General features: G+C 37.5%; 1 protein-coding gene across 5 annotated transcripts in view; it reads right to left on the bottom strand.

Moving 5' to 3' along the window:
- GPD2 (glycerol-3-phosphate dehydrogenase 2) overlaps positions 1–18,729 on the bottom strand; it is a 122,117-nt gene that overhangs the window by 21,338 nt on the left and 82,050 nt on the right. For all 5 annotated transcript variants that reach the window (XR_012154259.1, XM_073305516.1, XM_073305520.1 and 2 more), the window contains exons 7-9: positions 12,633–12,797; positions 11,655–11,799; positions 962–1,155 (exon numbers count right to left, since the gene is read on the bottom strand). Coding sequence is in view for 4 of the 5 variants with exons in the window: in XM_073305516.1 (XP_073161617.1) it covers positions 962–1,155; positions 11,655–11,799; positions 12,633–12,797 (504 nt within the window). In the remaining variant the exon portion in view is untranslated. The remainder of the gene's footprint in view (positions 1–961; positions 1,156–11,654; positions 11,800–12,632; positions 12,798–18,729) is intronic.

Genomic DNA, 18,729 nt, shown 5'->3' with positions numbered 1-18,729 from the left:
AGTGCTTTTCAGATTTACTTTAATATCTCTGCTAACGCAAACGTTTTCACAAAATCATTTTAAAAACAACGGTGAAGGGGACAGGATGGCTAAAGGGCTTGGTGATATAAGATATGAAGCCTTTCAACTCTAAACCATGAATCTGAATGCAAACAGGTCATTTCCATCTGAGTGCCCTATATCAAATGAACCTACCAGCGATCATCATCATTCTATTTTTAAAAATTCCCTTTTAGCCCTTAATCCTTCCCTCTCCTGAACTGAAAACTGACAGTATTGGATATGTACCGATTTTTTTTAAGGCAAATATTAAGGACAAAGTGGTTAAAAAAATACAAACCAGAATGATGACTTTGGAAGAGTCAAAAACTGTTTCTAGACAAAAAGTTGGTTGAGACTGGTCAATAAACTCACGCTTTGACACTGGATGTACCCTCAAGTGATCCACATCTTCCACCCCTTCCCTCTCTTGAAAATCAACAGTATCACATACCTCCCCCGCAGGCCAAGAGGAGCAGCTGGGTGGTTGTGAGGCCAAAAGAGTTAACGCCACTTGGGCCAAAAGGGTGCACTCAGAGTGGACGTCTATATATCAACTGGTTTCAGAGTAGCAGCCGTGTTAGTCTGTATTCGCAAAAAGAAAAGGAGTACTTGTGGCACCTTAGAGACTAACCAATTTATTTGTTATTCTCTAAGATGCCACAAGTATTCCTTTTCTTTTTGTATATATCAACTGATTTTATTTTGAATAGCCAGGGTATGCAGGGTACATCTGACAAAGCAGTAATAGTATTACCCTGAAATGTTGGTAAGGATGACCTTTATGTCACATAAAGTCCCAAAATACCAAAAGCATGGTAAATCAAATCATACAAAACTTTAGTGACAGTATAGTTTCACTTTCAAACATTGCAGACACAACAGCATCCCTCCCATGAAAAAGAAAGGTCATTAAATTTACCTTCAACATCACAACTCAGATAGTTGCGCACTTCAGTCAAAATAAAGTTAATATCTTCCTCTGTAGGTATTGGGTGGTGTGTGACTTCAGTTGGAGTGTCTGTGGTGCCGGCAATAGTCATCTTTTCCCATGGCAGGAAGAAAATCACTCGTCCGTCACTAGTGGCTGGGTCGAGTAGCCCCATGTTATCAGGGCTGGAATAAAGAGAGGTTATTCATTTTCAAGTTCTGACTTCAAATAAAATATCTAGTTTATTCACAAAATCTTTCATCACTAAAATGGATTACCTGACACTGTTTTTAGTCAAACAAACCTGGAAATGAAGTTTATGTTATGTTCTTAGGACAAGATTTTCATAAGTGACCAGTGATTTGATTTTTTGTGCCTTTATTTCAATCCCCAACTAGTCATGTTCAAGGAACTTGATTTTCAAAGAGTGGTGGTGAATCATTCTCTTAAAAAAAAAAAAAAAAAAAAAAAAAGCAGGCTCCATGCATCTCTCAACCTAAGCCCTCAAAAGCATGAGTGCTGGTGAAAATCTTGGCCATAAGATTTTTTTATTTAAAAAATTGTGAATTTTAAGAACAGCGATGTGAGAGATGTGGTACGAACTGAACACCTTAGGTAAGCTTTTTTAAGCAAAGAATGGATAAATATTATGCAAATAAGGTAAGGTGAAATAGAAAGGGTTGGGGAAGAACCATGAAATGAAACTTCCAATTATAACAAATACAAATCAGCTCCAGTATGTCTGCAGGGAGCCAGATTTAATACAAAGTTATTGCTTTGTGTGTTTTTATAACTTCTTTGTTACTTATAATTTTATCAGGAGGTGGGTGAACTTGTAGGATATTTTAAAAGTGCAAAAAAGTGCACACTGTTTCCTTACATTTACTATAAAGATTTAATTTATTTACATTAAGGAGCCTATGATTCATAGAAATATTTTCCTTGCAAGTATAACATAACTGATTTTATTAGTGAAAAGGAGAAAGAAGAAAGGAGATAAAATGTAAGACAAAAGGAAAGTAACATTAGAAGTCTTGTCTGTGCTTGGAGACCAAAACTTCTAAGGAAGTTATCATAGTAGCCAATTACACAATCTCCCAGTAAGCACCTTCAGCCAGGCAGCTAAATGCAAGTTTTTGGCACTATCTTCTTTTAGTGTCTATATAATGTTTGTTTGTTATATTTTGGTGGGCTCTGTATTTCAAGACCCTGAACTCAAAGAAACTGCCTGACAACACCTTTTCACTGTTGAGCATTTTGAAATATGAGCACTTATTCCCACCCCTTTCCCGATTCAAAAACCAGGTGACAGTGAAACCACTTTCACTGAATTTCAATTTATTTTTAATGAAAACCTTACACTAATGTTTTGTTATGGAACATAATTAGCTAGAAGGTACATATTAGCAGTATACCTTGCTAGTTCTGCATTACTTATATTAAGACACTCAGCTGTAGTTTGAATAAGGAAGAATACTTGGTAATAATTTATGATGATTCCAACATGAAGTATATGGTTACATTATAATTTTGTTGAATATATATAATTTAATATTTTTCACATTAAAGAGGGTCATTATTGTATCAAATGAAAATTGAAGTCCAGGCTTACTTCTATCCCCCTTCTTCATATATCTCTATGATTCAAATATGTATTGTTATTGACTGATATTGCCAATATTAAGTGGATGCATTTTCATGTATTAGAACTTTTCTGCCTGAATTTGTATGTGACCTCTTATAAATTGTATGTGTGGTGAGGTGGGATGAAATGCCAATATTTCAAAATGCTCAACCTTGATACGGTATCATCAAGCAGATTCTTAATATGTATGGTCTTGATCTACAGAATCCACAAAAAAACCTTGTATGGACCCTAAAGCAAGGTTGACCAGGGTGGCTGCTGGATTACTTTTATTTCCATGAAAGTCACAAAAGGCCCTGATCCAAAGACTATTGAAGTCGATGGGAAGACTCACATCAATTTCAATAGGCTTTGGTTCAGGCCCTAGGAGTTGCAAGTACTAGACACTTCCCACACGTTAAACCCATATTCAGTCACTACTAGTTGTTAATTGAAAGTCAAGACCAAGGTTTTGTTTAAAGCTTCCATAAAATGGATAGTTAACACCAGAAACATAAAATATTTCCTCAATTCTAGTGCAGAGACTAATTTCACTATTCATAGAAAAGTTTATATATACTTTTCATATTAATATTTTTCATTAATTCATGTTAGTATCAGTACACAAATAGGAAAAATAGGTAAAAATAAATAGCTCTGTGTGTAAGGAATTTTGATCCACCTACTATTTGCACGTATCCAATTTTTTAAAAAATTGGATGGCCTTTAGTATTTGACAATCAAAATCTAGAGTCAAATTAAAGATTTCTAACTATGGTAACTGGTCAGAAGTAAACATTTTAAAAATAGGCATATGACTATCCTGAAAAAGCACCCTGCCCTTTTCATTCATTCTTATTAAAAAGGAGAAAGGAAAGTTGGACTTTCATTTACACGACCCTTTTTTCCCCATGAAGCACCTGCCATCGGCTGAGCATTTGTAAGCTGAAATACTTCTAGTGCTTACTGGGAGACCTTGCTATATGCAGCTACTCGTACATACAAATTAAGATCCAGGCCCTACATAAAACATGTCCAGAACTGTGCACATAACTCTATCAAGCGTTTGTCCATCTTGCTCTTCAACTACTGACTAGCTTGGTTATGGGGCATTCAGAAACAAAACCTTTTTGCTAAACCTGTAATGTGATGCAACCTCCTATTGTTTGTGTACCTGTCTTCTACAATTGTGCTTTCTCTTCCCTTAATTGTCATGATGCCTCTTTTGATTTTTGTATTAAAGATGAAAAGAATGGTTCATAGAAACCTATTTTCTTATACAAGTACTGCAAGAAAGTGTGGCGATGTAAAAGACATGCCATTTCAGCAAAGTTGAGGCAGTATAGGTTGCGTTACAGTAAATTGGTGCATTATAAAAGCTATATCAGTGACTGAATTCGTTCATCCCATTCACCCCATCTTTCTTCCATTAGTTCATCTGCCAATCAATAAGTTGTCCCATTTCTCTTCATTCTCTTACTCTAGTAATCATATTTCTGTAGATGATAATTTGTACTGGCTTCCATAGTGATGGAATACATTTATTGGCTATAGTCACAAACATTCTGAATAGGTATCTATCTTTGGTAAATTGCAACAGAGAGGACCAGATTTTCAACCAGAACCTCCACTTGTCCATCCAAACTGGGCCTACTAGAGTTAATGAGCTTTCTCGGTGTGAATGCTAACACCAGTATGTGAACATGTGAAAGGTTATTTGAAGGGCAAATTACATAGAATTTGTAGCATGTGTTTGCATAGGGACAATCTGGAGTATCCTCACAGGGAGGCAGAGTGCAACCTCAGATGAAAATATACACCAACCAAGATTTTTTTTAAGGGGTGTAGGACAAGACTTTTTTTTTTTTTTTTTAAATGACACCGTTGTCTTCCATTGATCATTAGCAGATATTTGAGCTTCACAGATCAGCTTCCCAGGGGAGGAGAAATCAGTTGTGTGGATTCTGGGAATATGCTAAATATAACTTGTTTTGTTTAGATACATACACCAGTCCCGGAACAGAGGTGGTCACAAACAGCAGGTAGGCTGTTTTTCAGGAATCTCAGCCCAAACACAAATGCCTGTTTCCCCAAGGAGAAACTGCCTCAATAATTGACTTTATCAGAGGCCAAGGCAGAGAGCAAACAGTCCCACTGCTTGCACAGCTCCCAGAACTTTGAATAATAAATAAAACTAATATCACATAGCATGTCTTTCCAAGATTGGACATTTGCTACCACGCTTACAAAAAATAACTTGGATAACTGTAACAGTGCTAACTAGTAACATTATGATCAGTATGGACCTTGTATAATATGCACTTTTCAGGTGCATCGTTTTAAATCAGACTTGTCTAAAATGAAATGGTCTGGCAAAATAGTGAATAAAAATTAATGTTTGAAAAAGTTGAAAATGAGTGTTGGTCAAAGTAAGTTTCAATAAGAATGTTTATGTGAGAGTTCAGGGTCAGTTGGTCAATGTGAAATTAAGTGTCTTTACCCATGTCATATACATGCAGCAATCAGTGCTACTCTTCTCAGCTGAAACACAATCTTGTTTGACATACAGATAACACCACTCTTAAAAATATATATGTGTGTGCGTGTGCATATAATATATATACATGAAAACAGGTCTTTTAATCCTAAGAAGTCAGAAATGGGAATACTCCTGTCTGTAAAATTACTCCAGTGCAAGTGTTTGCAGGAATGTACCCAAAGACTATACCTAAAAAAAGAAAAAAAATCTGGCTAGACTAGTGGTTATACAATTTCTGGACAGCCTTCTCAATAGAGAATACAACAATAACCTAAAATGAAGGCAAAAGTGTGTACTTTTTTATCATATACCTGAAAACTGTAGCAAAGGAACAGTTGAGTTTCATGACCTTTTTTGTTTTTTTAAACTGAGTATAAAAAGCCACTTTGCCCTCTGAATCTGTACAGGAAAATACCACTAAAGTGAACAGGAATTATGTCTGCATGCATTAAAAACACATGGAAGTTGCATTTATTCACAGCTGCTACTAGAATAAAACTCAAATGGTTTCCTTGGACTGGAAATGTTACATGAGGCTTAACTCGGAGGTAGATTCAATGCTTAACTTTTAGAAAAGGTGTTTGTATTTAGTAGGTGTTCTGCTCTTGTCCTGAGGGAACAGATCCTTTTTTGTTTCTGCATATGCCCTACAATTAGTTGTGAAGAATGGGGAGGAAAGGAAGCAGGCATTACAAACTCCTAGAAATCAAACAAAAGAGGTTAGTCTTGAAGGTTCCAGCCTTGAAATGGCTAAAGAACAAAGGTGGGGGGAAGTATTTGGGAGGCAAAACCACTAAATAAATAGACAAAATATATGTTAAAGGTGAGTATAAAGATAGGGAAGGGCTTATTAAGGAATCGTCTCTAACAAAGCACAATGGATGGCCTTGTAGTTAAGGCCATGTTGGGACTAAGGCTCAGGAAATGTGGGTTCAATTCCCAGTTCTGCCACAAAATTTCCTGTGTGAACTTGGATAGGTCTTAACTGTGTCTCAAGTGCCTATACGTAAAATAAGAATGATCATAAAGCTTCCTTTCTCCCACCCTTTGCCTATCTTGTCAATTCATGCTGTAAACTCTTCAGACCAAGGACCATCTCTTACTATCTGTTTATACAGTGCCAAGCAGAGTGGGAAGATTATCTCAACTGGGGCCTCAATGGGTACAGCGTTTTGGGAGCTGTAGGAACAAGTCTCCCAGCCCAGCTTGATGAACCTGAGCTAGTGCTCTAAAAATAGCTGTGTAGACAGCACTTCAAAGTGGTGGATCAGGCTGGAGCTCAGGTTCTGAAAGCCCACCCCTTTCCCTCGGCTTCAGAGCCTGAGCTCCAGCCAAAGCCTCAACTTCAAAGCACTGTTTACACAACTATTTTTAGAACACTAGTGTGAGCCCTGTTAGCCCAAATCTGTCAACCTGGGCTGGGAAACTCACTGCCATGGGCTGTATAGATGTACCCCATGTGCAACTGGAATGCAAATGAGAGGCTGGAGTTTAGGGTAGGATTTTGTTTTTAAAGAACTTTGAATAGGAGTTGGTGCCTAACTCCCTTAGGCTCTTTTGAAAATCCCACACCTAATTACTAAAACAGAAAAAATAGCTATATTGGCACAAGGATTCTTTAAATATAATGGAAACCAAAACAAGAGCCAGGGAAGAGCGAGAAGCTTTCATTGGGATGGCAAAGTAAAGACTTGACTCTGAAGAAAACAGAGGAACTAAATTGTTTTTTCCCTTCTGAATCTGTACCTGATCATGAAAAGACCTCCACAGAGGATGCAGATGGAAGGAAACAAACAAAACAGGGTTTAGCAACTATTTAATTAAGATTAATCTAGACAAAGAACTGATTAGACATGAGTTACCTCCATAGGAGATACATAACATTAGACAGCCACAAGCTGAAGTGTTAATTATTTTGAGGACGGCTACACAGATTACTGGAAATACTGGAAAACAACAGTTTTCAATATTTAAGGAAGAAGGGCTCTAGAAAAAGCTGAAAATTACATACCTTCAAGCTTACATATCTGGCATCTATATTGAGATATTTATAGATAGCTTAAGGATACATTTGGAGAAGTACAGTTTAATAGGTGTGAGTCAATATGGATCTGTGAAGGGTAAATCACATCCAGACAAATGATTAATTTTTAAAATGAAAAAACTTATTGATTTAGAGAAAGGGAATCTAGAGATTAAATATGCAGTATCAGAATATTCAGAAAACTTTCAAAGACATTTCAGGTGATGATTAATGAATTAAGTTTGTACATGTGGTTTGGGTAATAGATTGTTAAGATGGGTAAAGAACAGGTTAGAAATAAGGTAACTAGCACAGAGTTTGGGTTACAAGGTATGTACCCTTTGTGGAAACTGGAACCAATACTCTTTAAAGATTTGAATTCATGAGTTAGATCATTGCATTTGCAGATATAGTAACAGATTCAAGAAAGACAGAGTGATTTGGATACAAGTCAAGAATGGACCCAGAAAGGATACCATATGTGGTGATACACATCAGAGTGCAAGGAATTAGAAACAGAGGAAGATGGAGGATGCATTGGATACACACAATGAAGAATGACAGAACAAAATGATTAAAGATGAATGAAGCTGGTGCAGTATAGATAATAGTAGAAAGACTTCATTTGCTCCATCATCACTGTTGAGCTGATGGACAGGAATTGAAGAGAATGAAGAGTAACAGAGGGAGTGGGAAAGACTCAGACATGCAGAATCTTCTTTGAATCCTTATATTCTCTTCTCCACCACATGAAGTTCAAGCATCAAGAATTTTCATAACCCATCTCCAACCTGCTTATTCACTTCTATCTCACAGCCCCACCTTCAATACACGTTTTCAATTATGCCAGCCTTGACCCGCCCCATTTGACGGCTTCTCTTGCAGCCATCTTCCATGCTTCCCTCTGTGCACGGAACATTCTTTTTAAAACAATTCATACCACCACCTTCTCTTACTTCAGATCCCCCAAGACCAAAATGCCTGCAAAAAAACCCATTTGGCTGATGGCTAGGTGGAGGGGCAGATGGAAACAGTTAGTATTTATTGTTTAAAATACTGCATGTATTTTATCCCATTCCAACACCTTTTATGTTGCTTGCCTTCTTAAACGTTACACTCTTCAAAGCGGCAACTGGGTCTTTCTATCTGAGTGGACAGTATTTAACAAGCTGCGGTTACTATCATAATACAAACAAAATAAATAATAATGCTGACGTTTGACAAGAAAATCTTGATTAAGCAAATGCGCAAACAGGTGGCTTATCAAATTTAACATGTAAGCATAAAATAATGTATTTAGGTACAAAATGCAAAAATTAAGTAAAGTTTAAATAGCAGTAGCATAGTACAGCAGGGCGTGAAATGGGTCTGGGTTTGTCGAAGTAATAGAAATAATATTTAAATACCTGATCCATTGTGCAGCTGAAGTAAAAAAGACTATTAAGATATTTCCCTGTTTCAACAAGGGCCTCTAAATCTAAGAATATCTGGCAGTGTCTTTATAAAGCAATTCATACGTTTCAAGGCCAGATGGGACAACTGTGAATATCTAATCTGATCTCCTATACAACATAGGCCATAGAACTTGCCCAAAATCATTCTTGATTCAACGATTGGACCACATCTGGAGTGTAGTGCTGAGTTTTGGTTACTTTATGCAGAGAACAAAACAGTTAAGTTGGAGAGTAAGCATATATGGAACCCAATGTTAACAGAAATAGGGGGGTTTTCATATGAACAAAACTGGGGATATTTAGTCTTAAGAGAAGACCACCAAAACAAAGAAATTAAATTAGCTAAAGGTTACAAAATAAAGTTTAGTGATTTATTTGAGGTCCCTGGACAAACCAGAACTATTTGTTCTCTCCAGGCTGTAGGGGGATTAGGTTTCAAGTCAAGAGGCAATACCTGTAATAATTTAAGAAGATGGTATATTATAAATACAGTGGAACGAACAGATAAATGGAACAGACTTCCCGTTGAGGCAGCGGAGTAAAATAGTATAAATGCAATTAAACAAAAACAGCATGACTATATGAATTTTAATAAGTTTAGTGGTGCTTGGCTTTAATATATGCTAAACTTAAGTTAAAATGGTATTAGGTGGCAGCTGAGAATAACTAATGGCCTTTTGGGGGGTTGGGAGGACATCTGTGACAAGAAAAGAAAATTATAGTTTGAATTTGTAAGAAAACTTAAAAATAGATGATCATAATGGTCCCTTCTGACCTTAAAGTCTAGGATTCTATGAATATATAAGAAAACAGACAGTTCCAGACAGAAGGTGACTATGGCCCACACGACACATGTAGTTTAAATCCTGTCTCCATCTCCAGAGACAACAGCAACAGAAAAAACAGTGATGCTTACATATGATACACTTACATAAGGGAGAGTGCAAGAGAGATGTACTGTAGTTACTTGTGTAAGGACATGTGTACTAAGAATAGAATTAATGAGAGGAGGAATACAGAGACTATTAATGAAGATTATTATCAAAATGTAATAATCCACTAGGAAATAACTGCACTGTGTTAACATTAAATTAATCAAACCTTATCTACATTTAAACATAAAAGGCCTTTACCTGATTACTACAAGACTACACCAAAATTTTTATAAAAGGAGGTTACCAGTGAGGAAAGTGGTTGCAATGAAATGACATCTTTTTCATTAAGCAGCATTCAATTGGCACTCAGAGTAGAGAATTGCTGCTAATTTATGTGTACAATTAAGATTAAATGTTCTTAATATTTTTCTCTTATGGAGACTGTTCCTTGGCCTTCTTAAAGTGAAATCAGTGTAGTTTTAACTAATCAGTGGTATTGTGGAGGGGTTATGTGTGGGTAGACACTATTTTACAAGGAAAGAAATGCCCACACTGACATATGCTGAGGAACAAAGTTGAACAAAGGAACTCTCTAAATTTCACAGATTCAAGCCACTCTGTTTATTATGTAATAAACAGACTGTATCCTCCCGAACACAAAACTTAACATTAAAAATTATTTTTTTTAAAAACTTCTGCTCCCAGGCCCTCTTCTCAAAGAGCAAGAAAGGCAGCTGACTTCATACACATGCTCCTCATATGACATTAGAAAGCATCCTCTACAAACACTTTTGCACTTACACAGAGAAAAGAAAGAGGACCTTGTAGTTACTGCACACAACTTGGAGTGAGGAGATCTGGGCTCTAATGCTGAATCTGTCATTGAATGTGTGTGTGTCAACTTCACCAAATCAAACTCAAGTGGTTTACAGTGCTCAGATGGAAGGCAATACAGAAATGCACAATATCAAACTCATCCTGGCCCTGTTATCTGATTAATGAATAGGTGGATTTCTATAATGTGCATGACTTCAGATGCGTGGGAAATATGAGCCTCATTTTATAAGTCTCATACTGCTAAGTAATTCAAATGAGCAGTAGTACTGAGCCTTGCTAAGTGCCATGGTAGGAAAGGAACTAGGAGTGATTGGAAGTACATTCCTTGGTACCAAATGCTTATATCTCAGTTCCAAGAGTCACTGTTTTCTAGATGGTTCCAGGATTCACTGGACTGAGGCAGCAGTTCCAGAAGTGGGAGAGAGAATTCTCAATGTAGATAAAAATAGCTCAATTTTACAGGACTGGTGACCCCAAAACAGCAGCAGCAAAATCCACACGTGAATTAGGAGTAAGGGCAAATTATCTGCTGGTGTAAATGGGAACCTCTCCTCTGACTTCAGGGGAGCTGATTCCATTTTTACAGCAGCAGAGCATTGGATCCTAGATATAGCTCACATCCACTAAAGATTCCTTCCCACCTCAGATTCCCACACTGGACTCCTTATGATTCCTTCCCAAGAGGGACTACCTTGCTGTCCCCATTCCCTCCAATCAATTCCCCAATACTTCCCAAATAAAACTTTGTCATATTGCTACTTTGCCCTCTCAAGCAACAGACCAGGAACCCCGAGGTTCCTGCCCTACTGGTGTGCTCGTTAATTTATGGTTTTAAATGCACACTGTATTTGTATAAACTGAAACCAGTCATGTTAAAACTATACTCTGAGAAGGGCAATTTATTGGCAGTTCCAGCCACTGCAGAGTCTTTAATGCTACACAAACTCAAGAGTGGAATTTTCTATATGAAGGATGCACACTAACATCATCAAACCTTATGACCATAAGAGGTTTTATATATCACTTGCCCCTAAAATCACAGTGAAGTCAGCTCTAGAATCCACTTAAAAAAAAAACCAAACAAACCACACCCCCCAAATCTGCAGTCAATACTTCAGTTTCAGTGGGAATTTGCCTTAGTAAGTCTTGATTAAGTAGTATACTATTTGGTTGTTTTGAGTAGGATAAAATTGTTTTCCTAATAGGCACAGTGCCAGAATCCTGTGCATTCAAGCAGTACCATAAAAGCTGCAAATGTATCCTCTACCACCTTACTCATTATAGACACAAGTAGAGATGGTTACAAATGGGCTAAGCTTTGAATATCGTTACCTGTAATAACCAGGCATCACAATATGCACGCCTGCACTTGGCTGACAGATGTTTGATACTTCCTGATCATCCATTTTGCGCACAGAGTCTGTGAAAGGTCCTGTAGCATTGATAACACATTTGGCTTTGACATCAAATTCCTGCCCTGTGAAAGAACACAGCATCAATCAGATACCCCACTTGTTTCCCTGCTCACTGACACACTGGATTATTAATTTATCTATGAACTTAACCTATTGTAAAGTATATTGTGTCACTCTAGAGGACCCGAACAGCTGGATTAAAGAGTTAAATATTTCTTTTTTTTAAATTAATGTCAAATATGAAACAAGGAATGATACCCATCAAAAGAGCCTTTACAAATACAATTGAGTGTGCTGGACTTTTTTCCCCACCTTTATTTTGTTAAGAATTGTATTGATGAACAGATCATTGAAAAACTGGTGCCATTTGTGTCTCAAACCTTGAATTTAGCAAAAGGTATTATTGCTGTGTGGCACACCGCATTTTACAATGTCAGCTTTGCTTGACAGGCTTTGAATGTAAAAGCCTACTCTACGCTGCCAAAGCATAAGGATTTGGACAGAAACCTGACAGAAGTTAAAGATGATTGACATTAATAACATGACACTGCACTTTGGAAATACCCCATCTTTGTCAGTTAATTGTTATTTCCAAATCTAAGATGTTCCCATCCTTTTTTTTAATTCTATTAATTCTGTGTTTCTTTAATGAACACATTCTGTTTTCCTAAATAGTTGTGTTTTACTCTATTAATCAAAAACTGATAAAACTGAATAATTTCCCCAGTAGATTTTATCCAGTGAATGATGTGCTGCAGAATGCAAATATCTGAAGATTTCTCTCTCTACGTTGAAATATGGCTTAAATTAGAGACCCATAACCAATAAAAGTTATTAGGTAAAGTTAGGCAAGACTCTAGAAATATCTCCTAGAATTAGATTGCAATCCTCATACCTGTAAGAACATCCTTGCATCGTGCGCCACAGACACACTCCTTCCCGCTCTTTGGATCTGTCTTCTTCAGCAAATGCACCACTTCAGTGTAATTGGCTGTGGCAGCACCGTACCTGGCAGCAGTGAGGGCGATGGCAAGGTTCATTCGTGCATCGTTGTGTTGTCCTGCAGCAGGGGACAGAATGAGAGGAAGGACATGAGTCACCTCAAGCCACTGACTTGTGGTATGGAAGTGTGTCAGAACCGATCTGTCACATCTGTCCCTGTCACATTGAATATACATGATGGCTGGTCAGGTCTAACAAGAATTATTTAAAGATACATTGTCTCTTCTAGGTCAGAGCATTAACCTGCTATTTTAACAGCAGAAAATGCAACTTTGCTTAGCACATGGGCATTTATAACATCTAAGATTGTCCAAGTAATGATTTCTATGCGAGACGTGATATGAAACAAAATTAGCATTCAGTCATCTCAAATTTAAGTACAGACAAGTCATTTTTTGTAAGGCATCTTCTGATTCTGGTACTGCAGCAATACAGCATCTCCAGAATGTTTACTCTTGACAGCCCCACTGGTATTAATTAACCATTTCTATTAGCACATGCACTACATGACATTCAAAAACCAAGAAATGATCTTTCAGAGATCCCTGCACGAAGCCATCAGTTTTCTATAAACAGACATTTATTTTAGGTACTTTTCCAGTTCAAAATTAATAATGTTCAGCGTAAAAAGCATAAAAAAAAGAAGCAGGCAGACCAAGATTAAATTAATGAATGGCTTTTAACATATATCATTAAAGATTTATTACTGAAAACCCCGTGTTAAAAAGAACCAAAAAGGGGAGTGAGGGGGCACGGAGGGAAAGATGATTAATTACTTTAAAATAGTGGCATCACCTGAGACTTTTTTCTATTTATTATTGCCACTGAAGTTAAAATCCTGGATGTTTGCTGGGAAGAATTACTCTACATTGCAGGGGCAGGCTCTGTGTGCCCTGAATAATTAATTTACAAAGGGCTAGACTTATAGAGGTATGGTTCATTCCCGCATGTTGGGATCAGTTCCCTCAAGATAATACTGATAAAGGGATGAATTTGTAATGGATATTGTTGTTGATTTATGTTGCCAGCACACCAAACATTTAGTATAAATGGTTTATGTAAAGTTCGGTCCTTCTGATTCTGTCTGTGCAATTCTGAGCCACCTTGCAAGTCATCTGTTCCAAGCTAAAAGGGCAAAGTTATAAAAATAGGATCAATGGCTTTGAGGCCTCTGCTTTCCCTCCCCCAAACTTCTCAGTCTAACACAGCTGAAACGATGCAGCGCAATCAGTCCTCAAATATTTTTTTAAAAAAATGTTATGCCAAGTGTGTGAACAGTAAAAGGGTAAAATGACAAAGATATTTTTTTAAAAAAAGAACAGTAACTTAGTCAAAGAAACCAAAATAATGCCCAAAGAGTAGCGGGCTTAAGACCAGCTAAACAATTGAACCAGATATCAGGAGATGTTATGGGTTCTCTATCACTGAAGATACTCAAAGCTAGACATCTATCTATCAGAGATGGGGAAGGAATAATTAAACCACGCCACAATGCCGGGGGATATGTGAGCTAGTCCACTGGAGACTAATGCAACTTCCACCCTGGTGACATCCATGGGATTGAGGGAATGCTCCGTAACTCAGACTGAGTTTCTGAGCCGTAAACAGTCTCTGTGGGATTAACTGTCTCCTGCCTTGCAGCAATTGTTCCAACCCCATGCCAGGAAGGTAGCAGGAGGAAAGTTATTTAAAAGGTGATTGCATGGCAAAGGCTTTCAACTCCTCTGGAGACATCCCACTTTACTCTGGTGTTTTGTTTTGGAGGTCACAAATCAGTCTTGATTCATTCAAGTCTCTCCAAACAGAAAATATGAAGGGCCTTCTAGACTGCCTGAGACCTAGAAGGTTGTAAATCCTGGCTCCACAGGAAGCACTTATTCAGCAGAAAGGTCTGCTTGTAACAGAAGCCAACAGAATAAACCCAGCACAGCAGATAAAAGCTGCAGGGCCTATCATGGTGCAGAGCATGCATGCAAATAGAATCTGCCCTGCTTTATACTGTGATATATACTATAGACTTGCAGGGAAGGCACCAGGTCTGAAGCCAACTCTCCTGACCAGACTTGAGTGATGATCAAAGGAGGGCTGTTCATTTTTAAAGTCTTGTAGCACCACTGCTGTACCCTGATCAGTATGATTTCCAATTATTTGATTAGAGGAAAGCTGAGGAGCTAGATCTTCAAATTCTCTTTAGTCACTTTCTTGTTCTTCGCTGGGAAAGACCCTTCCACCAGTCACTGATGTGACTTCCCATCAATAATATGGCAATAGAAGCTAGTGCTTGGGATGAACTGCTTTTCCCTGGATGATCTCAGGAGTGGACTTGTCAATTACAAAAAAGCACAATTTAAGGCTATGACTAATTTTAAGTTTATTTCATCAGGATTTGTTTTTTATATCTTGAAAGTCAACTTTTTCCACTGCATTTCAGTCCTTTTTGATTACCTAAGTACAATGACTCCACTCAGTGGGAGGAATACTGCAGAAGCAGATGTAGTTTCTAAAACTGAACAAAAAACATTCAAGCAACAAAGCACCTTAACTGTATACTATATAAACTATGCCAAAGCCTAAATGATGCTAAGCATCTTCTCAGAACCTACAAGTCCCACTGACCTTGATAGGTGGTACAGGTGCAAGAGTTGGGCAGGTACTCAGCAAGTCCCAGGATCTGGCCCACTATATACAATAACCTGAAGGCTACACTAAGTCTGAGTTTCTCACCCCATAAGCAAGGGGTTTGCTAAAGTAACTTTCATTCTCGGTTATCTTTTTCTGACAAAAACTACTTTAATGGATACAGAATGTGTTTACAAGGATTTCAACAGGGCTGGAAATATGTAGCTGCTGCACTGAGCTGTGTATCTATAAATACACACTGTATCCACAATGTATTGAATATGCATTACCCCGATCTACAATACCTGATTCTTGCTCCATTGCTGGGCATAAATAATATTCAGGAAAAAACCCTAAAACTGAACATCCCAGTTAAGATCTCACCATTAACACAAGACACTTTTTTCAACTGGGGTAGGAAATATACTGTTCAAAAGGGAATTCTAATAGCAATGGCTTGAACTAGGCAGGGTGCACGTAAGGCTAAACTTCTCTGACCCACATCAAAGTTTGTATACTGGGGGCCAGATAAGACACTGGTATGACTCCACTGACTAACAGGGCTACGTCAGGGACAAATTTGCACCAGGAATCCAGAGGGCTAGTACATTAATTGAAGCTCTATCACTTGGTAGTGTCACTTTGGCAGGGGCCTTGAGTTTCTTGTATTCTTTTCGATGTAATTTCAATCCTTCTCCAAATCTAACTTAGCATTCTGGGTTCAAACAAATTCAGAATCTCACCACAAAACGTACTCAAAACTGCCATATTTCATATTGAAATCATATTTCACTGAATTTGGCATGATTTCAAAGCAAAACCTCTTTCTGGATGGTTTGCAGTCAGTGTTTAGATACTATAGGGAAAAGAGCTGTAGCAACGCCTAGACAGACAGGTAGGCAGGCAGGCAGGCAATCAATATTCATGAGCCTTTTGAGTAAACTGGGCACCTGGTTTGAGTTTTGAAAATAAAACCATGTAAGGCAAATTTTATACAGTTCATGTTTCTCTATAAGCATCTTATTTCTACAGCTCTACAGATAAACACTGAGCACTAAAAAGAAAGACATGGCTTCTGCCCCAAAGAGCTTACAGCCATCTCTAGCATATGTCACACCATGCCACATTTGTCCCCATTTTTTTTTTCCTTCTAGAAACAGGCAGGATTATTGAATTGAATGCTCTAGGGTGCACAGCGCAGGCAGGAAGAAAGTTTCCAACAGCTAAATATATTTACTAAAAGAAAATATTAAGTTTCATATGAGATTTAAAGCGCTATTATCTGGCACACTTTGTAATGTAAAGATTTGTGGACAAATCAACACATTTAGGACCAAATTTATTGGGAGGACAAAGCAATTTTGCCTTTTTTTTTTTTTTTTTTTTAACTGCATTGTACTGATTTTCTTTATTAAGCCTTGCGCTTCTGATCTGGGTGAACCTGCTGTATTATACTGGAGTGAATAATTTTTTATTATTAAAAATAAAACATACAATTAAAATACAGGCTTGGTATGTGACCAGCATCAATGATTCAAAGCAGTCTCTCTTTTTTCCCCTATCCCTTTCATTAATACAAGCCTTTTGTTCCTGTGATGTTCTTTTTATCTGTTCAAAGTTCTCCATTAAGCTATTTACTAGCTGAATAATTTAGCAATCAACGGTGAGCTCTGCTTTTTGGACCAGATCTTGAAATGTCCAGATTTGAAACATTTGAGTAAACCGAGTTTTCATATACTTAGTGATTTTTCAAATTCTATCATCTGGGGAGAACACTTAGATTAAGTAATTCTGAGAGACAGTGATGGAGTCCAGTAGAATATTTATACTCATATGGGCTGAATGGTCAAAAATATCAGCTTTACTGAATTTACTGAAATTACACTGCAATTATATTAAAATCCCATGCTTCAGAAGCACTGATCCTTTTCTTGATTTCCAGAAGAAAGAGCTTCATGTGTTTTGTTTTCTGTACAGACCTATGCTATACAGAGCACAGTAACAGTTCTGTGCTCACTATAGCATGCATCATTCACTGGGGCAAAGTACATTTTGTGAAATAAAGAGGAGCTGCCATATAGGGCTTGTTCTTGGGTTTTTCTGCTTAAGGCCAAGGATGGGTAATTATATTATTTCAGACAGAACATTATCTGTTTTCACAGTTTTATGATCTTCGTTACTGTAATGTCAAATGATAGTCCAGTATAAGGACCCGTTTAAGTTGCACAAAACTGCTTTGTTGTACATTTTAACACACAAACTTTATTAATGATATAATTGAATCTCAGTGGATTAGAAGTTCTCTTTCTTTGCATCTTTGAAAAATCAGCTGTCTTTGCTTCCATCAATCTTCAGCTAAATACTGACCTCCCCATCTAAGTTTGACAGCTCTTCCAACCTCAAGATAATCGCTTCCATGTTTAATTTGCTCTAGAGATGACATGCAGTGCTTTTTGACACCTATACAATTGCCATATCAAGAGGATGCCTGAGAAATACAAGTACAGTTCTGTGACAAATGGCAAGACATTCATAAACACATGGTTATTCCTAGATTATTTACTTGGGACAGTGTTTGTGCAAAGCCATTGGTTTTGACATAAGTCTCTGTGTTAAAGAAAGCACAAGCCTGGAGTTTTAAATACAGTTTGAGTTGTACTGTACAAAGTTAAGGAAAATCGTAACATCATCAACTTCCTTTGCTTTCAGGGATAACCCATATTAAATGCTGAATATCTTTCAGTATATCACAACATTTTGGAGATGATTTAAAAATAATAGATTAGACCCGTCACCGTAATTTAGTGTGTTCATTCAAATAAGGAACTGAGTCAGCTGCCTAAGAACTCACAACAGTTAACCTATGGGCAGCGAAGTGGGAATTTATTACTATTGCATTTGCCCTTAATAGATGTCCACTAGCTCCGTGCCCTGTACTAGTTATGACTTCATTAGCCCTGTTGCTTCCTACGGCCCTATTTTGGAAGTATTCATTGTTTTGGGTGTCAAACTTCAGCAAAAATCTCACCTGCCTCAGAAGAGATTTGAATGACAGCTACATAAGAAGTACTTGGGACAACCATCTGTGGGTCAATCTGCCAAACATTCTAAGTTTTCTTTCCAATCTTCTCTCTATGCTTTCACCCAGAAGGATGATACCAGGAAAAGCCAACATCTTTTAATCAATTTGGCTTCTAATTGCTCTCACCAAAAAGTCCAGCATCCTATTAGGTACAGTTTCAGTGGAGTATATGGCCTGCTTATCACAGAGTTCTTGATCAATGGTATCCCACCTTGTCTCTCAAATACCCTGAGACCGACATGGCTACAACTGCACTGCATCTCAATGGTATGGCATTTTTGGTCACACA

This window comes from Lepidochelys kempii, chromosome 11 (genome assembly GCF_965140265.1).
Source record: "Lepidochelys kempii isolate rLepKem1 chromosome 11, rLepKem1.hap2, whole genome shotgun sequence".
In the NCBI taxonomy this organism is placed as follows: Eukaryota; Metazoa; Chordata; order Testudines; family Cheloniidae; genus Lepidochelys; species Lepidochelys kempii.
Note: the sequence above shows the minus strand (reverse complement) of the source record. Positions and strands in the feature narration are given on the sequence as shown.